General features: G+C 39.6%; 1 protein-coding gene across 1 annotated transcript in view; it reads left to right on the top strand.

The window, feature by feature from the left end:
• The window catches only part of LOC106589158 (CUB and sushi domain-containing protein 2), an 881306-nt gene that overhangs the window by 724283 nt on the left and 132948 nt on the right, over window positions 1-24075 (top strand). Inside the window, exon 45 of the mRNA XM_045709574.1 lies at window positions 2145-2333. Coding sequence (XP_045565530.1) covers window positions 2145-2333 — 189 coding nt within the window. The remainder of the gene's footprint in view (window positions 1-2144; window positions 2334-24075) is intronic.

Below are 24075 nucleotides of genomic sequence, written 5' to 3'. Positions count from 1 at the left end.
TCTCCACCCCCAGAGAAACCCCTCCCTCCTGTCTCCACCCCCAGAAACCCCTCCCTCCTGTCTCCACCCCCAGAAACCCCTCCCTCCTGTCTCCACCCCCAGAGAAACCCCTCCCTCCTGTCTCCACCCCCAGAGAAACCCCTCCCTCCTGTCTCCACCCCCAGAAACCCCTCCCTCCTGTCTCCACCCCCAGAAACCCCTCCCTCCTGTCTCCACCCCCAGAGAAACCCCTCCCTCCTGTCTCCACCCCCAGAAACCCCTCCCTCCTGCTCCACCCCAGAAACCCTTCCCTCCTGCTCCACTCCCAGAAACCCCTGCCTCCTGTCTCCACCCCCAGAAACCCCTCCCTCCTGCTCCACCCCAGAAACCCTTCCCTCCTGCTCCACTCCCAGAAACCCCTCCCTTCTGTCTCCACCCCCAGAAGACAGAAAGGAAAAACCTTTGTCTGCTGAGCTACGGCACAAAGGTGCTTAACTTGATGTTGTGAATCAGGGAATGAGCGTAACAATGGAAGGTAGCTTCTATCTGGCATCTCCAGAATGATGTGCACATTATCATGTAAACAAAACATTATATTTAGAAATGCCCCCTTTTTGCAATGCTTTACTTATCTCTCGCAAAGGATGATCCAGAAAAATCAATTTATTTAGTCATCTTGCTTTTGTATCCGATGAGAAATTTACAGCTTGATGACTGCATCAAACTCAGTTAGTAGCTAAGGAACCCAATTCGGCATATTTATTCACTTTTTCTCTCCCAAGAATAACTTTATGATTGAAGAAAAACTGAGAGATGAAGGGAGCGAGGGAGGATAAAAGAGAGAAAGAGCGTGAGAGAGGTAGAGAGAGAGAGAGAAAGTAAGAGAGACAGTGAGAAAGAGAGAGGAAATTAAGCCATTTCACTCTGCTGCTGCAAATGTCTGGGTAGAATATTCAGACATCCTGATATATTAGTTACAGCCTCACAGCGATGTGTTACCGGATCTGGGCTCGGGATTGTAGAGAAACCCAGCAGGTAGGTGGAAACTGCACACAGCTGGCGGTCATTCCGTGCCTTCCCCACTGGTTGCCAATGGAGGCGGCCATTCCGTGTCTGCTGCACTGTCCGCCAATGGAGGCGGCCATTCCGTGTCTGCTGCACTGTCCGCCAATGGAGGCGGCCATTCCGTGTCATTCTCAGTAAACAACATTCTCATGAACAAATGTTTCCTTCTCTTGTCTATGTCTCTCTCACAACAGAATGCATTATGCTCAGCTTCTTCCTGGTTCTGTATTGACGGTATTAAGATCACAGAATAAAACACTCCAAGACTATAGTATAAAAAGTCTGCAGAGAAAATGTTATGCAGCTTTTCTTCTCCTGTTTGACTGCTCTGTTTCTGTCTCTCTTTCCATCTCTATCCTTCCCTCTTCCATTGGTCTCTCTCTCTCTCCAATCTCTATTCCACCCTCTTCCCTCTGTTTCTCTCTCCCATCTACATTCCTCCCTCTTTCCCATCTCTATTCCTCCCTCCCTCTTCCCTCTGTTTCTCTCTCCCATCTACATTCCTCCCTCTTTCCCATCTCTATTCCTCCCTCCCTCTTCCCTCTGTTTCTCTCTCCCATCTACATTCCTCCCTCTTTCCCATCTCTATTCCTCCCTCCCTCTTCCCTCTGTTTCTCTCTCCCATCTACATTCCTCACCCTCTTTCCCATCTCTATTCCTCCCTCCCTCTTCCCTCTGTTTCTCTCTCCCATCTCTATTCCACCCTCTTCCCTGTGTTTCGCTTTCCCATATCTATTCCACCCTCTCCCCTCTGTTTCTCTCTCCCATCTATATTCCTCCCTCTTCCCCATCTATATTCCTCCCTGCCTCTTCCCTCTGGATCTCTCTCCCATCTCTATTCCACCCTCTTCCCTCTGTTCCGCTCTCTCATCTCTATTCCTCCCCCCCCTCCTCCCTCTGGATCTCTCTCCCATCTCTATTCCACCTTCTTCTCTCTGTCTCGTCTCTATTCATCCCTCTTCCCTCGGTCTCTCTCTCTCTCTCTCTCTCTCTCTCTCTCTCTCTCTCTCTCTCATCTGTACTCCTCCATTCCCTCCTCCCTCTGTTTCTCTCTCCCATCTCTATATTCCTCCCACTTCCCTCCCTCCCTCCCTCCCCAGCCTATGAGCTTAATGAGTGTCTGGACCCAGAGCCGTTCCGTTACGGAGTGGTGGTTGGGGCAGGCTACAACGTGGGCCAGTCCATTGCCTTCGAGTGCCTCCCCGGCTACCAGCTAATGGGACATTCCATCCTGACCTGCGAACACGGGACCACACGCAACTGGGACCGCCCCTTCCCTCGCTGTGAAGGTAACACACTACAGACTCTAATTCTGATTTGCTAGCGCCAAACCATAATAACACCCTCATTGGTCCAATTACTTCCTGTACTACTTTGAAATGAACCACACTCCATTACTGGACTTAAGAGCTTTTCAGTGGAATCAATACCAACGCCAAGGAGATAGGGAACAAGATGGAGATAGGGAACAAGATGGAGATAGGGAACAAGATGGAGATAGGGAACAAGATGGAGATAGGGAACAAGATGGAGATAGGGAACAAGATGGAGAGAGAGAGAGAGAGAGAGAGAGAGAGAGAGAGAGAGAGAGAGAGAGAGAATGTTTTACCCACTTCATATGTATATACTGTTATCTCCTGGGTAATCTTCAGAGAGAGAGAGAGAATAACCAGAGAATAATGAGTCATATTGTGTGTCCCAACATATGTGCATTTATGTACACACCCACGTCTGTGCCTGTGCTTCCACATCCATCCAGGATATACCAGCCCGTCCCCAGATCTCCTGTGATGATATCTAATTAAATTGGCTTTAATGTAGGTGATAGAACAACAGAGAGACAGAGAGAACTTCCACAAAGCTGTGAACGATCTGAGAGACAAGGCAAGAAGGGCCTTCTATGCCATCAAAAGGAACATAAAATTCAACATAGCAATTAGGATCTGGCAATTGCCCTTTATGGTTGTCTGGAGGTCTGGAGTCCGCTCACCAACCAAGAATTCACAACATGGGACAGACACCATATTGAGACTCTGCATGCAGAATTATCCATAAATATCCTCTATGTACAATGTAAAACACCAAATAATGCATTAAGAGAAGACCGATACCCGCTAATAATCAAAATCCAGAAAAGAGACGTTAAATTCTACAACCACCTAAATTCCAGTCTCCAATGTAAAGCCCTTCAAAACCAAGAGATGAGCCCGGAAAAAATACAAATAAAAAAACAAAACAAAATCAAAAAAGCCGACTGCTATCTGGCCCTAAACAGAGAATTCTAATTGACTGAGATAGTCAGAGATATGAAGCAGAGACAGATCCTTACCAAGTACAGGCTGAGTGACCAAATGGCTGATTATCTCTACTCTGTTCAGAGATACTGCGTTCATCCACCTCTGGCCTGCTCGCCTCCCTACCTCTGAGGAAGCACAGTTCCCGCTCAGCCCAGTCAAAACTGTTCGCTGCTCTGGCACTCCAATGGTGGAACAAGCTCCCTCACGACGCCAGGACAGCGGAGTCAGTCACCACCTTCCGGAGACACCTGAAACCCCACCTCTTTAAGGAATACCTAGGATAGGATAAAGTAATCCTTCTAACCCCCCCCCTTAAAAGATTTAGATGCACTATTGTAAAGTGGTTGTTCCACTGGATATCATAAGGTGAATGCACCAATTTGTAAGTCACTCTGGATAAGAGCGTCTGCTAAATGACTAAAATGTAAATGTAAAATACGAAGCAGAGACAGATCCTTACCCAAAGTACAGGCTGAGTGACCACCTGGCTGATTATCTCTACTCTGTTCAGAGATACGAAGCAGAGACAGATCCTTACCAAGTACAGGCTGAGTGACCACCTGGCTGATTATCTCTACTCTGTTCAGAGATACGAAGCAGAGACAGATCCTTACCAAGTACAGGCTGAGTGACCACCTGGCTGATTATCTCTACTCTGTTCAGAGATATGAAGCAGAGACAGATCCTTACCAAGTACAGGCTGAGTGACCACCTGGCTGATTATCTCTACTCTGTTCAGAGATATGAAGCAGAGACAGATCCTTACCAAGTACAGGCTGAGTGACCACCTGGCTGATTATCTCTACTCTGTTCAGAGATATGAAGCAGAGACAGATCCTTACCAAGTACAGGCTGAGTGACCACCTGGCTGATTATCTCTACTCTGTTCAGAGATATGAAGCAGAGACAGATCCTTACCCAAAGTACAGGCTGAGTGACCATGACTATCCAAAGTGGAGCTCGTAATGTGGTCACTTCACGACACGGGGAGGTAGAAAACAGAGATGCACAATATTCTTCTCCAAGAGATACATTATTTGCAGAATGAATAAAGGTTTTCCAAATTGTATCTTTATTAAAGCCAAGAGGAAAAAACTAAACAAACAAAAAAATGCTCCTCTTTGCAGCCAAGTAATATCCTGTCAATAGCATGAACAACACGGAATAATAACATCTGCTTAGCAAACAGTAACTTACCTATTATTAGTATTCCAATGAAGGTATTAGTTTAATTATGGTAGTGATGGTGGTGTTAGTGGTAATGATTAGGGTTTGTGACGGTCATTAAAACATTTTTCAGTCGGTTATTTGTAAAAGGATGTCGGTCTCACTGTAATTAACCGTTAATTACCCACAAGGTCGTTTAGCATCTCCGGGCGCTCGCCTTTGGAACATCTACATAAAAAAAAAAAAAGGATAATAAATTATTTAAATGTACACAACAAATCCATGATTTATTTTAGTCAGTTCTAATGAAACATTATGATATGAAGAAAATGTATTTTCAGAAGAACAGAATATGACTTGGTCTACTGTATGTTATCTGGCTGTGCTCCATGCCATGGGCTATAGGCTTGTTCATTTAGCTAACAGGATATGATTATAAGTCCAGTGACATAATTTTAAATTATATGATTTTATAGTAAGAAGAATATAATTGAACTTAACTTAATAAAATAGAAAGGATATTTTATTTTTTATCCATCAGGCCATTAGGACCTGATGGAGGGACAATAGAGCCCTGAGTACCAGGCCATTAGGACCTGATGGAGGGACAATAGAGCCCTGAGTACCAGGGCATTAGGACCTGATGGAGGGACAATAGAGCCCTGAGTACCAGGGCATTAGGACCTGATGGAGGGACAGTAGAGCCCTGAGTACCAGGCCATTAGGACCTGATGGAGGGACAATAGAGCCCTGAGTACCAGGCCATTAGGACCTGATGGAGGGACAATAGAGCGCTGAGTACCAGGCCATTAGGACCTGATGGAGGGACAATAGAGCGCTGAGTACCAGGCCATTAGGACCTGATGGAGGGACAATAGAACCCTGAGTACCAGGCCATTAGGACCTGATGGAGGGACCATAGAGCCCTGAGTACCAGGCCATTAGGACCTGATGGAGGGACAGTAGAGCCCTGAGTACCAGACCATTAGGACCTGATGGAGGGACCATAGAGCCCTGAGTACCAGGCCATTAGGACCTGATGGAGGGACAATAGAGCCCTGAGTACCAGGCCATTAGGACCTGATGGAGGGACAGTAGAGCCCTGAGTACCAGGTCATTAGGACCTGATGGAGGGACAATAGAGCCCTGAGTACCAGGTCATTAGGACCTGATGGAGGGACAGTAGAGCCCTGAGTACCAGGTCATTAGGACCTGATGGAGGGACAATAGAGCCCTGAGTACCAGACCATTAGGACCTGATGGAGGGACAGTAGAGCCCTGAGTCACATGGACTTCTACTGTGGTCATGACTCATGACTGCCGGTGTGGCGGTAATACGGTCACCGCAACAGCCCTAGTAATAATAGTAGTAGTAGTAGTAGTAGTATTATTAGTAATATTAGTAATATTAGTAGTAGTAGTAGTTGTAGTAGTAACAGTAGTAGTAGCAGTAGTAGCAGTAGTAGTAGTAGTGGTAGTAGTAATATTAGTAGTAGTAGTAGTAGTAGTGGTTGTAATAATATTAGTAGTAGTAGTGGAAGTAGTAGTAGTAGTAGTAGTATTAGTAGTAGTAGTAGTAATATTAGTAGTAGTAGTAGTTGTAATATTAGTAGTAGTAATATTAGTAGTAGTAGTAATATTAGTAGTAGTAATATTAGTAGTAGTAATATTAGTGGTAGTAATATTAATAATTGTAATATTAGTAGTAGTAGTAGTAGTAGTAGTAGTAGTAGTAGTAGTAGCAGTAATATTAGTAGTAGTAATATTAGTAGTAGTAGTTATATTAGTAGTTGTAATATTAGTAGTAATAGTAGTAATATTAGTAGTAGTAATATTAGTAGTAGTAGTAGTAGTAGTAGTAATATTAGTAGTAGTAATATTAGCAGTAGTAATATTAGCAGTAGTAGTAGTAGTAGTAGTAGTAGTAGTAGTAGTAGTAGTAGTAATATTAGTAGTAGTAATATTAGTAGTAGTGGTAGTAATATTAGTAGTAGTGGTAGTAGTAGTAGTAGTAGTAATGTTAGTGGTAGTAATATTAGTATTAGCAGTAGCAGTAGTAGTAGTAGTAGTAGAAGTGGTAGTAGTAGCAGTAGTGATAGTAGTAATGTTAGTGGTAGTAGTAGTAGTAGTAATATTAGTAGTAGTCGTAGTAGTAGTAGTAGTAGTAGTAGTAGTAATGTTAGTGGTAGTAATATTAGTAGTAGCAGTAGCAGTAGTAGTAGTAGTAGTAGTAGCAGTAGTGGTAGTAATAATGTTAGTGGTAGAAATAGTAGTAGTAATATTAGTAGTAGTAGTAATGTTAGTAGTAGTAGTAGTAATGTTAGTGGTAGTAGTAGTAATGTTAGTGGTAGTAATGTTTGTAGTAGTAGTAGTAATGTTAGTAGTAGTAGTAGTAATGTTAGTAGTAGTGGTAGTAATGTTAGTAGTAGTGGTAGTAATGTTAGTAGTAGTGGTAGTAATGTTAGTAGTAGTAGTAGTAGTAGTAGTAATGTTAGTGGTAGTAATGTTAGTAGTAGTAGTAGTAGTAGTAGTAGTAGTAGTAGTAGTAATATTAGTAGTAGTAATGTTAGTGGTAGAAATGTTAGTAGTAGTAGTAATATTAGTATTAGTAATGTTAGTGGTAGTAATGTTAGTAGTAGTAGTAGTAGTAGTAGTGGTGGTAGGAGTAGTAGTAATATTAGTAGTAATGTTAGTAGTAATATTAGTAGTAGTAGTAATATTAGTAGTAGTAGTAGTAGTAATATTAGTAGTAGTAATGTTAGTGGTAGTAATGTTAGTAGTAGTAGTAGTAGTAGTAGTAGTAGTAGTAGTAATGTTAGTGGTAGTAATATTAGTATTAGCAGTAGCAGTAGTAGTAGTAGCAGTAGTGATAGTAGTAATGTTAGTGGTAGTAGTAGTAGTAGTAATATTAGTAGTAGTAGTAGTAGTAGTAGTAGTAGTAGTAGTAGTAATGTTAGTGGTAGTAATATTAGTAATAGTAGTAGTAGTAGTAGTAGTAGTAGTAGTAGTAGTAGTAGTAGCAGTAGTGGTAGTAATAATGTTAGTGGTAGTAGTAGTAGTAATATTAGTAGTAGTATTAATGTCAGTGGTAGTAATATTAATAGTTGTAGTAGTAGTAGTAGTAGTAGTAATATCAGTAGCAGTAATATTAGTAGTAGTAATATTAGTAGTTGTAGTTATATTAGTAGTAGTAATATTAGTGGTAGTAATATTAGCAGTAGTGGTAGTAGTAGTAGTAGTAGTAGTAGTAATATTAGTAGTAGTAATATTAGTAGTAGTGATAGTAATATTAGTAGTAGTGGTAGTAGTAGTAGTAGTAGTAGTAGTAGTAATGTTAGTGGTAGTAATATTAGTATTAGCAGTAGCAGTAGTAGTAGTAGTAGTAGTAGTAGTAGTAGCAGTAGTGATAGTAGTAATGTTAGTGGTAGTAGTAGTAGTAGTAATATTAGTAGTAGTAGTAGTCGTAGTAGTAGTAGTAGTAGTAGTAGTAGTAGTAGTAGTAATGTTTGTGGTAGTAATATTAGTAGTAGCAGTAGCAGTAGTAGTAGTAGTAGTAGTAGTAGTAGTAGCAGTAGTGGTAGTAATAATGTTAGTGGTAGAAATAGTAGTAGTAATATTAGTAGTAGTAGTAATGTTAGTAGTAGTAGTTGTAATGTTAGTGGTAGTAGTAGTAATGTTAGTGGTAGTAATGTTAGTAGTAGTAGTAGTAATGTTAGTAGTAGTGGTAGTAATGTTAGTAGTAGTGGTAGTAATGTTAGTAGTAGTAGTAGTAGTAATGTTAGTGGTAGTAATGTTAGTAGTAGTAGTAGTAGTAGTAGTAGTAATATTAGTAGTAGTAATGTTAGTGGTAGAAATGTTAGTAGTAGTAGTAATAATAGTATTAGTAATGTTAGTGGTAGTAATGTTAGTAGTAGTAGTAGTAGTAGTGGTGGTAGGAGTAGTAGTAATATTAGTAGTAATGTTAGTAGTAATATTAGTAGTAGTAGTAATATTAGTAGTAGTAGTAATATTAGTAGTAGTAGTAGTAGTAATATTAGTAGTAGTAATGTTAGTGGTAGTAATGTTAGTAGTAGTAGTAGTAGTAGTAGTAGTAGTAGTAGTAGTAGTAATATTATTATTATTATTATTAGTAGTAGTAATATTAGTAGTAGTAATATTAGTAGTAGAAATATTAGCAGTAGTGGTAGTAGTAGTAGTAGTAGTAGTAGTAGTAGTAGTAGTAATGTTTGTGGTAGTAATATTAGTAGTAGCAGTAGCAGTAGTAATATTAGTAGTAGTAGTAGTCGTAGTAGTAGTAGTAGTAGTAGTAGTAATATCAGTACCAGTAATATTAGTAGTAGTAATATTAGTAGTAGTAGTTATATTAGTAGTTGTAATATTAGTAGTAATAGTAGTAATATTAGTAGTAGTAATATTAGTAGGAGTAGTAGTAGTAGTAATATTAGTAGTAGTAATATTAGTAGTAGTAATATTAGTAGTAGTAATATTAGCAGTAGTAATATTAGCAGTAGTAGTAGTAGTAGTAGTAGTAGTAGTAGTAGTAGTAGTAGTAGTAATATTAGTAGTAGTAATATTAGTAGTAGTGGTAGTAATATTAGTAGTAGTAGTAGTAGTAGTAGTAGTAGTAGTAATGTTAGTGGTAGTAATATTAGTATTAGCAGTAGCAGTAGTAGTAGTAGTAGTAGAAGTGGTAGTAGTAGCAGTAGTGATAGTAGTAATGTTAGTGGTAGTAGTAGTAGTAGTAATATTAGTAGTAGTCGTAGTAGTAGTAGTAGTAGTAGTAATGTTAGTGGTAGTAATATTAGTAGTAGCAGTAGCAGTAGTAGTAGTAGTAGTAGTAGCAGTAGTGGTAGTAATAATGTTAGTGGTAGAAATAGTAGTAGTAATATTAGTAGTAGTAGTAATGTTAGTAGTAGTAGTAGTAATGTTAGTGGTAGTAGTAGTAATGTTAGTGGTAGTAATGTTTGTAGTAGTAGTAGTAATGTTAGTAGTAGTAGTAGTAGTAATGTTAGTAGTAGTGGTAGTAATGTTAGTAGTAGTGGTAGTAATGTTAGTAGTAGTAGTAGTAGTAGTAGTAGTAGTAATGTTAGTGGTAGTAATGTTAGTAGTAGTAGTAGTAGTAGTAGTAGTAGTAGTAGTAATATTAGTAGTAGTAATGTTAGTGGTAGAAATGTTAGTAGTAGTAGTAATATTAGTATTAGTAATGTTAGTGGTAGTAATGTTAGTAGTAGTAGTAGTAGTAGTGGTGGTAGGAGTAGTAGTAATATTAGTAGTAATGTTAGTAGTAATATTAGTAGTAGTAGTAATATTAGTAGTAGTAGTAGTAGTAATATTAGTAGTAGTAATGTTAGTGGTAGTAATGTTAGTAGTAGTAGTAGTAGTAGTAGTAGTAGTAGTAGTAATGTTAGTGGTAGTAATATTAGTATTAGCAGTAGCAGTAGTAGTAGTAGCAGTAGTGATAGTAGTAATGTTAGTGGTAGTAGTAGTAGTAGTAATATTAGTAGTAGTAGTAGTAGTAGTAGTAGTAATGTTAGTGGTAGTAATATTAGTAATATTAGTAGTAGTAGTAGTAGTAGTAGTAGTAGTAGCAGTAGTGGTAGTAATAATGTTAGTGGTAGTAGTAGTAGTAATATTAGTAGTAGTAGTAATGTTAGTGGTAGTAATATTAATAGTTGTAGTAGTAGTAGTAGTAGTAATATCAGTAGCAGTAATATTAGTAGTAGTAATATTAGTAGTTGTAGTTATATTAGTAGTAGTAATATTAGTGGTAGTAATATTAGCAGTAGTGGTAGTAGTAGTAGTAGTAGTAGTAGTAATATTAGTAGTAGTAATATTAGTAGTAGTGGTAGTAATATTAGTAGTAGTGGTAGTAGTAGTAGTAGTAGTAGTAGTAGTAGTAATGTTAGTGGTAGTAATATTAGTATTAGCAGTAGCAGTAGTAGTAGTAGTAGTAGTAGTAGTAGTAGTAGTAGCAGTAGTGATAGTAGTAATGTTAGTGGTAGTAGTAGTAGTAGTAATATTAGTAGTCGTAGTAGTAGTAGTAGTAGTAGTAGTAGTAGTAGTAGTAGTAGTAATGTTTGTGGTAGTAATATTAGTAGTAGCAGTAGCAGTAGTAGTAGTAGTAGTAGTAGTAGTAGCAGTAGTGGTAGTAATAATGTTAGTGGTAGAAATAGTAGTAGTAATATTAGTAGTAGTAGTAATGTTAGTAGTAGTAGTTGTAATGTTAGTGGTAGTAGTTGTAATGTTAGTGGTAGTAATGTTAGTAGTAGTAGTAGTAATGTTAGTAGTAGTGGTAGTAATGTTAGTAGTAGTGGTAGTAATGTTAGTAGTAGTAGTAGTAGTAATGTTAGTGGTAGTAATGTTAGTAGTAGTAGTAGTAGTAGTAGTAGTAATGTTAGTGTTAGTAATGTTAGTAGTAGTAGTAGTAGTGGTGGTAGGAGTAGTAGTAATATTAGTAGTAATGTTAGTAGTAATATTAGTAGTAGTAGTAATATTAGTAGTAGTAGTAGTAGTAATATTAGTAGTAGTAATGTTAGTGGTAGTAATGTTAGTAGTAGTAGTAGTAGTAGTAGTAATATTATTATTATTAGTAGTAGTAGTAGTAATATTAGTAGTAGTAATATTAGTAGTAGAAATATTAGCAGTAGTGGTAGCAGTAGTAGTAGTAGTAGTAGTAGTAGTAGTAGTAATGTTTGTGGTAGTAATATTAGTAGTAGCAGTAGCAGTAGTAATATTAGTAGTAGTAGTAGTCGTAGTAGTAGTGATAGTAGTAGTAGTAGTAATGTTTGTGGTAGTAATATTAGCAGTAGCAGTAGTAGTAGTAGTAGTAGTAGCAGTAGTGGTAGTAATAATGTTAGTGGTAGTAGTAGTAGTAATATTAGTAGTAGTAGTAATGTTAGTGGTAGTAGTAGTAATGTTAGTGGTAGTAATGTTAGTAGTATTAGTAGTAGTAATCTAGTAGTAGTGGTAGTAATGTTAGTAGTAGTGGTAGTAATGTTAGTAGTAGTGGTAGTAATGTTAGTAGTAGTAGTAGTAGTAGTAATGTTAGTGGTAGTAATGTTAGTAGTAGTAGTAGTAGTAGTAGTAGTAGTAATATTATTAGTAGTAATGTTAGTGTTAGAAATGTTAGTAGTAGTAGTAGTAGTAGTAGTAGTAATATTAGTAGTAGTAGTAGTAGTAGTAATATTAGTAGTAGTAATGTTAGTGGTAGTAATGTTAGTAGTAATAGTAGTAGTAATAGTAGTAGTAATGTTAGTAGTAGTAGTAGTAGTAGTTGTAATATTAGTAGTAGTAATATTAGTAGTAGTAATATTAGCAGTAGTAGTAGTAGTAGTAGTAGTAGTAGTAGTAATATTAGTAGTAGTAATATTAGTAGTAGTGGTAGTAATATTAGTAGTAGTGGTAGTAGTAGTAGTAGTAGTAGTAATGTTAGTGGTAATAATATTAGTATTAGCAGTAGCAGTACTAGTAGTAGTAGTAGTAGTAGTAGTAGTAGCAGTAGTGATAGTAGTAATGTTAGTGGTAGTAGTAGTAGTAGTAATATTAGTAGTAGTAGTAGTCGTAGTAGTAGTAGTAGTTGTAGTAGTCGTAGTAATGTTAGTGGTAGTAATATTAGTAGTAGCAGTAGCAGTAGTAGTAGTTGTAGTAGTGGTAGTAATAATGTTAGTGGTAGTAGTAGTAGTAATATTAGTAGTAGTAGTAATGTTAGTAGTAGTAGTAGTAATGTTAGTGGTAGTAGTAGTTATGTTAGTGGTAGTAATGTTAGTAGTAGTAGTAGTAATGTTAGTAGTAGTGGTAGTAATGTTAGTAGTAGTGGTAGTAATGTTAGTAGTAGTGGTAGTAATGTTAGTAGTAGTAGTAATGTTAGTAGTAGTAGTAGTAGTAGTAGTAGTAGTAATGTTAGTGGTAGTAATGTTAGTAGTAGTAGTAGTAGTAGTAGTAGTATTAGTAGTAGTAATGTTAGTGATAGAAATGTTAGTAGTAGTAGTAGTGGTAATATTAGTAGTAGTAATGTTAGTGGTAGTAATGGTAGTAGTAGTAGTAGTAGTGGTGGTAGGAGTAGTAGTAATATTAGTAGTAGTAATATTAGTAGTAGTGGTAGTAATATTAGTAGTAGTGGTAGTAGTAGTAGTAGTAGTAATGTTAGTGGTAGTAATATTAGTATTAGCAGTAGCAGTAGTAGTAGTAGTAGTAGCAGTAGTGATAGTAGTAATGTTAGTGGTAGTAGTAGTAGTATTAATATTAGTAGTAGTAGTAGTCGTAGTAGTAGTAGTAGTAGTAGTAGTAGTAATGTTAGTGGTAGTAATATTAGTAGTAGCAGTAGCAGTAGTAGTAGTAGTAGTGGTAGTAATAATGTTAGTGGTAGTAGTAGTAGTAATATTAGTAGTAGTAGTAATGTTAGTAGTAGTAGTAGTAATGTTAGTGGTAGTAGTAGTAATGTTAGTGGTAGTAATGTTATTATTAGTAGTAGTAATGTTAGTAGTAGTGGTAGTAATGTTAGTAGTAGTAGTAGTAATGTTAGTGGTAGTAATGTTAGTAGTAGTAGTAGTAATGTTAGTAGTAGTGGTAGTAATGTTAGTAGTAGTGGTAGTAATGTTAGTAGTAGTAGTAATGTTAGTAGTAGTAGTAGTAGTAGTAATGTTAGTGGTAGTAATGTTAGTAGTAGTAGTAGTAGTAGTAGTAGTAGTAGTAATATTAGTAGTAGTAATGTTAGTGGTAGAAATGTTAGTAGTAGTAGTAGTAGTAATATTAGTAGTAGTAATGTTAGTGGTAGTAATGTTAGTAGTAGTAGTAGTAGTAGTAGTAGTAGTAGTGGTGGTAGGAGTAGTAGTAATATTAGTAGTAATGTTAGTAGTAATATTATTAGTAGTAGTAATATTAGTAGTAGTAGTAATATTAGTAGTAGTAATGTTAGTGGTAGTAATGTTAGTAGTAGTAGTAGTAGTAGTAGTAGTAGTAGTGGTGGTAGGAGTAGTAGTAATATTAGTAGTAATGTTAGTAGTAATATTATTAGTAGTAGTAATATTAGTAGTAGTAGTAATATTAGTAGTAGTAATGTTAGCGGTAGTAATGTTAGTAGTAGTAGTAGTAGTAGTAGTAGTAGTAGTAGTTATATTAGTAGTAGTAATGTTAGTGGTAGTAATGTTAGTAGTAGTAGTAGTAGTAGTAGAGGTAGTAGTAGTAGTAATATTAGTAGTAATGTTAGTAGTAGTAATATTAGTAGTAGTAGTAGTAGTAATGTTAATGGTAGTACTGTTAGTAGTAGTAGTAGTAGTAGTAGTAGTAATAGTAGTAGTAGTAGTAATAGTAGTATTAATAGTAGTAGTAGTAGTAGTAGTAGTAGTAGTAGTAGTAGTAGTAATAGTAGTAGTAGTAATATTAGTAGTAGTAATGTTAGTGGTAGTAATGTTAGTAGTACTAGTAGTAGTAGTAATAGTAGTAGTAGTAATAGTAGTAGTAGTAGTAGTAATAGTAGTAGTAATAGTAGTAGTAGTAATAGTAGTAGTAGTAGTAGTAATGTTAGTAGTACTAGTAGTAGTAGTAATAGTAGTAGTAATAGTAGTAGTAGTAATAGTAGTAGTAGTAGTAGTAATAGTAGTAGTAGTAATAGTAGTAGTAGTAATATTAATAGTAGTAGTAGTAATGTTAGTGGTAGTAATGTTAATAGTAGTAGTACTAGTAGTAGTAGTAATAGTAGTAGTAGTAGTAGTAATAGTAGTAGTAGTAATAGTAGTAGTAGTAGTAGTAGTAATAGTAGTAGTAGTAATGTTAGTGGTAGTAATGTTAATAGTAGTAGTAATAGTAGTAGTAGTAGTAGTAGTAATAGTAGTAGTAGTAGTAGTAATAATGATGATGGTAGTTGACGCTGAAGGAGATGGCTGCCATTTTATGGTCACTTAACCAATAGTGCTTTTGTGTGTGTTTTTTCACGTTATTTGTAACTTTTGTACATAATGTTTCTGCCACGTTGTCTTATGACCGAAAAGAGTTTCTAGATATCAGGACAGCGATCACTCACCTCGTACTGGAGGAATACTTTTTATTTATCGTGTCGGACGGGAAGGATTTACTTCAGACGCCCGACGAGGACCTCATTTGCAGCAGAAAGAGACGGAGATTTCGGAGACATAGGTCGATGGTGAGCGGGTCTATGTCTCCCTTTACCATCGGGCCTATTAGGCGTAGTGGTCTATGTATATTTGTAAACAACAGCTGGTGCTAAGGGTAGGTAACAAAACATCCAACGTGTTGATACTCAACACGGGGTGCCCCTCAGGGGTGCGTGCTCTGTCCCCTCCTGTTACTCACTGTTCACTCATGACTGCATGAACAGGCACGACTCCAACACCATCATCAAATTTGCTGATGACACAACAGTGGTAGGCTTGATCACCGACACTGTTGAGACAGTCTATAGGGAGGAGGTCAGAGACCTGGCCGTGTGGTGCCAGGACAACAACTTATCCCTCAACATGATCAAGACAAAGGAGGTGTGGACTCCAGGAAAAGGAGGAACGAGCACGCCCCCATTCTCATCGACGGGGCTGTAGTGGAGCAGGTTGAGAGCTTCAAGTTTCTTGGTGTCCACATCATCAACAAACGATCATGGACCAAACACACTATGACAGTCGTGAAGAGGGCAAGACAAAACCTATTCCCCCTCAGGAGATTGAAAAGATTTGGCATGTGTCCTCAGATCCTCAAAAGGTTCTACCTTCATGTACATATTAACTCAACTAACCGGTGGCCCCACACACTGACTCTGGGCTTGTATGTAAGGTCAACAACACATGCAGCAGCAACTCTTCCTGGGGTCCATTAACTACTGAACATGCAGCAGCTACTCTACCTGGGATTAATTAACTATTGAACATGCAGCAGCTACTCTTCCTGGGGTTCATTAACTAATGAACATGCAGCAGCTACTCTTCCTGGTGTCAACATGACATGCAGCAGCTACTCTTCCTGGTGTCAACATGACATGCAGCAGCTACTCTTCCTGGGGTCCATTAACTACTGAACGTGCAGCAGCTACTCTTCCTGGGGTTCATTAACTACTGAACATGCAGCAGCTACTCTTCCTGGGGTTCATTAACTACTGAACATGCAGCAGCTACTCTTCCTGGGGTTCATTAGATACTGAATATGCAGCAGCTACTCTTCCTGAGGTTCATTAACTAATGAACATGCAGCAGCTACTCTTCCTGGGGTTCATTAACTACTGAACATACAGCAGCAACTCTTCCTGGGGTCCATTAACTACTGAACATGCAGCAGCTACTCTTCCTGAGGTTCATTAACTACTGAACATGCAGCAGCTACTCTTCCTGGGGTTCATTAACTACTGAACATGCAGCAGCTACTCTTCCTGGGGTTCATTAGATACTGAATATGCAGCAGCTACTCTTCCTGAGGTTCATTAACTAATGAACATGCAGCAGCTACTCTTCCTGGGGTTCATTAACTACTGAACATACAGCAGCAACTCTTCCTGGGGTCCATTAACTACTGAACATGCAGCAGCTACTCTTCCTGGGGTTCATTAACTACTGGACATGCAGCAGCTAGTCTTCCTGGGGTTCATTAACTACTGAACATGCAGCAGCTACTCTTCCTGGGGTCCATTAACTACTGGACATGCAGCAGCTAGTCTTCCTGGGGTTCATTAACTACTGAACATGCAGCAGCTACTCTTCCTGGGGTTCATTAACTACTGAACATGCAGCAGCTACTCTTCCTGGGGTTCATTAACTACTGAACATGCAGCAGCTACTCTTCCTGGGGTCCATTAACTAATGAACATGCAGCAGCTACTCTTCCTGGTGTCAACATGACATGCAGCAGCTACTCTTCCTGGGGTTCATTAACTACTGAATATGCAGCAGCTACTCTTCCTGGGGTTCATTAACTACTGAGTATGCAGCAGCTACTCTTCCTGAGGTCCATTAACTACTGAATATGCAGCAGCTACTCTTCCTGGGGTCCATTAACTACTGAACATGCAGCAGCTACTCTTCCTGGGGTCTGATAGATACTGGACATGCAGCAGCTACTCTTCCTGGGGTCCGTTAGATACTGGACATGCAGCAGCTACTCTTCCTGGTGTCAACATGACATGCAGCAGCTACTCTTCCTAGTGTCAACATGACATGCAGCAGCTACTCTTCCTGGGGTCCATTAACTACTGAACATGCAGCAGCTACTCTTCCTGGGGTCCATTAACTACTGAATATGCAGCAGCTACTCTTCCTGGGGTTCATTAACTACTGAATATGCAGCAGCTACTCTTCCTGAGGTCCATTAACTACTGAATATGCAGCACCTACTCTTCCTGGGGTTCATTAACTACTGAACATGCAGCAGCTACTCTTCCTGGGGTTCATTAACTACTGAACATGCAGCAGCTACTCTTCCTGGGGTTCATTAACTACTGAACATGCAGCAGCTACTCTTCCTGGGGTCCATTAACTACTGGACATGCAGCAGCTACTCTTCCTGGGGTTCATTAACTACTGAACATGCAGCAGCTACTCTTCCTGGGGTCCATTAACTAATGAACATGCAGCAGCTACTCTTCCTGGTGTCAACATGACATGCAGCAGCTACTCTTCCTGGTGTCAACATGACATGCAGCAGCTACTCTTCCTGGGGTCCATTAACTACTGAACATGCAGCAGCTACTCTTCCTGATGTCCATTAACTACTGAATATGCAGCAGCTACTCTTCCTGAGGTCCATTAACGACTGAACATGCAGCAGCTACTCTTCCTGAGGTTCATTAACTACTGAACATGCAGCAGCTACTCTTCCTGGGGTTCATTAGATACTGAATATGCAGCAGCTACTCTTCCTGAGGTTCATTAACTAATGAACATGCAGCAGCTACTCTTCCTGAGGTTCATTAACTACTGAACATGCAGCAGCTACTCTTCCTGGGGTCCATTAACTACTGAACATGCAGCAGCTACTCTTCCTGGTGTCAACATGACATGCAGCAGCTACTCTTCCTGGTGTCAACATGACATGCAGCAGCTACTCTTCCTGGGGTTCATTAACTACTGAACATGCAGCAGCTACTCTTCCTGGGGTCCATAAACTACTGGACATGCAGCAGCTACTCTTCCTGGGGTTCATTAACTACTGAACATGCAGCAGCTACTCTTCCTGGGGTTCATTAACTACTGAGTATGCAGCAGCTACTCTTCCTGAGGCCCATTAACTACTGAATATGCAGCAGCTCGTCTTCCTGGGGTCCATTAACTACTGAACATGCAGCAGCTACTCTTCCTGGGGTCTGTTAGATACTGGACATGCAGCAGCTACGCTTCCTGGGGTCCGTTAGATACTGGACATGCAGCAGCTACTCTTCCTGGTGTCAACATGACATGCAGCAGCTACTCTTCCTGGTGTCAACATGACATGCAGCAGCTACTCTTCCTGGGGTCCATTAACTACTGAAAATGCAGCAACTACTCTTCCTGGGGTTCATTAACTACTGAACATGCAGCAGCTACTCTTCCTGGGGTTCATTAACTACTGAACATGCAGCAGCTACTCTTCCTGGGGTCCATTAACTACTGAACATGCAGCAGCTACTCTTCTTGGGGTTCATTAGATACTGAATATGCAGCAGCTACTCTTCCTGGGGTTCATTAGATACTGAATATGCAGCAGCTACTCTTCCTGGGGTTCATTAACTACTAAACATGCAGCAGCTACTCTTCCTGGGGTTCATTAACTACTGAACATGCAGCAGCTACTCTTCTTGGGGTTCATTAGATACTGAATATGCAGCAGCTACTCTTCCTGGGGTCCATTAACTACTGAATATGCAGCAGCTACTCTTCCTGGGGCCATTAACTACTGAATATGCAGCAGCTACTCTTCCTGGGGTCCACATAAAACATACAAATACATGACAAAGTTCAGAACAGTTATAGAGAAGAACAACATAAGATATTACATTACATTCTAATAAAACAAATATACATATATACATCAGGGCGGCAGGGAAGCCTAGTGGTTAGAGCGTTGGACTAGTAACCGAAAGGTTGCAAGTTTAAATCCCCGAGCTGACAAGGTACAAATCTGTCGTTCTGCCCCCTGAACAAGGCAGTTCAGGGGCAGTTCCTAGGCCATCACTGAAAATAAGAATTTGTTCTTAACTGACTTGCCTCGTTAAATAAAGATAAAATAAATAAATATATAGGAAAGACACCAAGAGACAACACATGTTTTTTTACACAATATTCGTATATGCATACTTAGATTCTTAGAAACAGTTAAATTAGATACTTTGAAAGAGGAGAGGCACTGTGATACAATCCCTTTTTTTGTCTGTGTTTTTAATTTAAACTCTGCTTTTTTTGCTGGAGTAACCTCTGGTGGCAGAACATTCCATTATGACACATTAAATCTGTTTTTGGTTTGGGTGCCCGTGAAGAAACCCATAGAGGCATGTCTGGTGGGGTATGCATGTCTGTTTGAAGTGTATGCAAGTAGATTTTACAAGTGGTTAGGCATTTTCAAAAACACACTAAAAATTGAGAACAGTAACGGCCCAGGGGAACCGCCCTGAGGGATACCGCACTGTACACATCTGATGTTAGAGAAGATCCAACTCTGAGTTCTATTGGATAAGTCTCCAGCCATGTGATGGGAGGTGATCTAAATCCATAACAAGATTTTTTTATAACAAATTATAATCAATAACATTAAAGGCCCATGTGACCCATGTGACTCAGTTGGTAGATCATGGAGCTTTTAACACCAGGGTTGTTGGTATCGATTCCCACAAGGGGACCAGTGAGAAAATCTATGCACTCACTACAGAAAGTGGCTAACACATTACCGCTCCAACTATCACCTTATTATGCAATTATTTTAGCCAATCATCAGTCATCTGAGTTAGTGTATAAGGGCGAGGCCCAGATGCAGACACGGGAGGCAGATGGTTTGAGTCTTTGATATTTATTAGTCAATCCAAAAGGGGTAGGCAAGAGAATGGTTGTGGACACGCAAAAGGGTCAAAACCAGTTCAGAGTCCAGGAGGTACAGAGTGGCAGGCAGAATGGTCAGGCAGGCAGATACGGAGTCCAGAAAACAGGCGAGGGTCAAAAACCAGGAGGAATATCAAAAAGAGAATAGAAGCAGGAGTACAGGAAAACACGCTGGTTGACTTGAAAGACATACAAGACGAACTGGCACAGAGAGACAGGAAACACAGGGATAAATACATTGGGGCAGTGAGACATGAAACACAGGGATAAATACACTGGTACAGAGAGACAGGAAACACAGGGATAAATACACTGGTACAGAGAGACAGGAAACACAGAGATAAATACACTGGTACAGAGAGACAGGAAACACAGGGATGAATACACTGGTACAGAGAGACAGGAAACACAGAGATAAATACACTGGTACAGAGAGACAGGAAACGCAGGGATAAATACACTGGTACAGAGAGACAGGAAACACAGAGATAAATACACTGGTACAGAGACAGGAAACACAGGGATAAATACACTGGTACAGAGAGACAGGAAACACAGGGATAAATACACTGGTACAGAGAGACAGGAAACACAGGGATAAATACACTGGCACAGTGAGACATGAAACACAGGGATAAATACACTGGTACAGAGAGACAGGAAACACAGGGATAAATACACTGGTACAGAGAGACAGGAAACACAGAGATAAATACACTGGTACAGAGAGACAGGAAACACAGGGATGAATACACTGGTACAGAGAGACAGGAAACACAGAGATAAATACACTGGTACAGAGAGACAGGAAACGCAGGGATAAATACACTGGTACAGAGAGACAGGAAACACAGAGATAAATACACTGGTACAGAGACAGGAAACACAGGGATAAATACACTGGTACAGAGAGACAGGAAACACAGGGATAAATACACTGGTACAGAGAGACAGGAAACACAGGGATAAATACACTGGCACAGAGAGACAGGAAACACAGGGATAAATACACTGGCACAGAGAGACAGGAAACACAGGGATAAATACACTGGTACAGAGAGGCAGGAAACACAGGGATAAATACACTGGTACAGAGAGACAGGAAACACAGGGATAAATACACTGTTACAGAGAGACAGGAAACACAGGGATAAATACACTGGTACAGAGAGGCAGGAAACACAGGGATAAATACACTGGTACAGAGAGACAGGAAACAGGGATAAATACACAGAGAGACAGGAAACACAGGGATAAATACACTGGGGCAGAGAGACAGGAAACACAGGGATAAATACACAGAGAGACAGGATACACAGGGATAAATACACTGGTACAGAGAGACAGGAAACACAGGGATAAATACACAGAGAGACAGGAAACACAGGGATAATACACTGTTATAGAGAGACAGGAAACACAGGGATAAATACACTGGTACAGAGAGACAGGAAACACAGGGATAAATACACTGGTACAGAGAGACAGGAAACACAGGGATAAATACACTGGCACAGAGAGACAGGAAACACAGGGATAAATACACTGGCACAGAGAGACAGGAAACACAGGGATAAATACACTGGTACAGAGAGGCAGGAAACACAGGGATAAATACACTGGTACAGCGAGACAGGAAACACAGGTATACATACACTGTTACAGAGAGACAGGAAACACAGGGATAAATACACTGGTACAGAGAGGCAGGAAACACAGAGATAAATACACTGGTACAGAGAGACAGGAAACACAGGGATAAATACACAGAGAGACAGGAAACACAGGGATAAATACACTGGGGCAGAGAGACAGGAAACACAAGGATAAATACACAGAGAGACAGGAAACACAGGGATAAATACACTGGTACAGAGAGACAGGAAACACAGGGATAAATACACAGAGAGACAGGAAACACAGGGATAAATACACTGTTACAGAGAGACAGGAAACACAGGGATAAATACACTGGTACAGAGACAGGAAACACAGGGATAAATACACTGGCACAGAGAGACAGGAAACACAGGGATGAATACACTGGTACAGAGAGACAGGAAACACAGAGATAAATACACTGGTACAGAGAGACAGGAAACGCAGGGATAAATACACTGGTACAGAGAGACAGGAAACACAGAGATAAATACACTGGTACAGAGACAGGAAACACAGGGATAAATACACTGGTACAGAGAGACAGGAAACACAGGGATAAATACACTGGTACAGAGAGACAGGAAACACAGGGATAAATACACTGGTACAGAGAGACAGGAAACACAGGGATAAATACACTGGCACAGAGAGACAGGAAACACAGGGATAAATACACTGGCACAGAGAGGCAGGAAACACAGGGATAAATACACTGGCACAGAGAGACAGGAAACACAGGGATAAATACACTGTTACAGAGAGGCAGGAAACACAGGGATAAATACACTGGTACAGAGAGACAGGAAACACAGGGATAAATACACTGTTACAGAGAGACAGGAAACACAGGGATAAATACACTGGTACAGAGAGACAGGAAACACAGGGATAAATACACTGGGGAAAATAAGACCTGGAGGGGGTGGAGACAATCACAAGGAACAGGTGAAACAGGTGAACCAGGTGAAACAGGTGGAACAGGTGAAACAGATCAGGGCGTGACACAGTGCAGTAGGAGAAAGAGCGAGAGAGGCAGAGAGAAGTTAATCTGAAAACTACAACTCAGCCCACTGAGTCTGACTTCTGACTTGGCAGAGACAAATTTAAAAGCTGTGTGTCAAATTCAGAAAGTTACAGAAATATGTATGTTAAAGTCAAAGAAAGACTTCTGTTTATTTCTGACCGGGTGCATTGTGATAGGTGTGGATTCAAGTACATATACCAGGAACTGGTGAATGTAGGAGTGACCAAACAAGACCCAATGTTTTTTATTCTGGTGTTTTATATCTCTGTTTCCAGCTGTTAAATGACCTATGTCCCAACCATCAGTATCCTTACACCTGTTTGGTGCATTTACTCAGTCGTGGACAACCTTACACCCCACCCCCAGTCAGTACTGACATGAATCTGACAACCCACTCCTCTCCACCCCCAGTCAGTACAGACATGAATCTGACAACCCACTCCTCTCCACCCCCAGTCAGTACAGACATGAATCTGACAACCCACTCCTCTCCACCCCCAGCCAGTACTGACATGAATCTGACAACCCACTCCTCTCCACCCCCAGCCAGTACTGACATGAATCTGACAACCCACTCCTCTCCACCCCCAGTCAGTACTGACATGAATCTGACAACCCACTCCTCTCCACCCCCAGTCAGTACAGACATGAATCTGACAACCCACTCCTCTCCACCCCCAGTCAGTACTGACATGAATCTGACAACCCACTCCTCTCCACCCCCAGTCAGTACTGACATTGACAAGGACAGTGTGGTAGCCTGGTTTTAATCAATGTGTTGGATCAATAGCTCATTTAGTAGTAGAGGCAACAGGAGATGGAGACTCAACACTACAGATGGATTAACAGAGTATGTCTGCTATCCTACCACACACACACACACACACATACACATACATATACACATACACACATACACATACACATACACACACATACACAAACACACACATACACACACACACACACACACACACACTCACACACACACACACACATACACACACACACATACATACACACACACACACACACACACACACACACACACACACACACACACACATACACACACACACACACACACACACACGGGAGAGAGAGTACTGATGAGGGAGGACCTCCAGGCACAGAGAGAGAAATTAAAAATAAAGAAAAAGTTAACACAAACAAAGATATATATATATATAGAGACAGAGGGAGAGAGAGGGAGTGTTATATAGATATATATATATATATATAGAGACAGAGGGAGAGAGAGGGAGTGTTATATAGATATATATATATATATATAGAGACAGAGGGAGAGAGAGGGAGTGTTATATAGATATATATATATATAGAGACAGAGGGAGAGAGAGGGAGTGTTATATAGATATATATATATATATATAGAGAGAGAGACAGAGGGAGAGAGGGAGTGTTATATAGATATATATATATAGAGAGAGACAGAGGGAGAGAGAGGGAGTGTTATATAGATATATATATATATATATATAGAGACAGAGGGAGAGAGAGGGAGTGTTATATAGATATATATATATATAGAGAGAGAGACAGAGGGAGAAAGAGGGAGTGTTATATAGATATATATATATATATAGAGAGACAGAGGGAGAGAGAGGGAGTGTTATATAGATATATATATATAGAGAGAGAGACAGAGGGAGAGAGAGGGAGTGTTATATAGATATATATATAGAGAGAGACAGAGGGAGAGAGAGGGAGTGTTATATATATATATATATATATATATAGAGACAGAGGGAGAGAGAGGGAGTGTTATATAGATATATATATATATAGAGAGACAGAGGGAGAGAGAGGGAGTGTTATATAGATATATATATATATAGAGAGAGAGACAGAGGGAGAGAGA

The sequence above is a fragment of the Salmo salar genome, chromosome ssa27 (genome assembly GCF_905237065.1).
Source record: "Salmo salar chromosome ssa27, Ssal_v3.1, whole genome shotgun sequence".
NCBI classification, from domain to species: Eukaryota; Metazoa; Chordata; class Actinopteri; order Salmoniformes; family Salmonidae; genus Salmo; species Salmo salar.
Note: the sequence above shows the minus strand (reverse complement) of the source record. Positions and strands in the feature narration are given on the sequence as shown.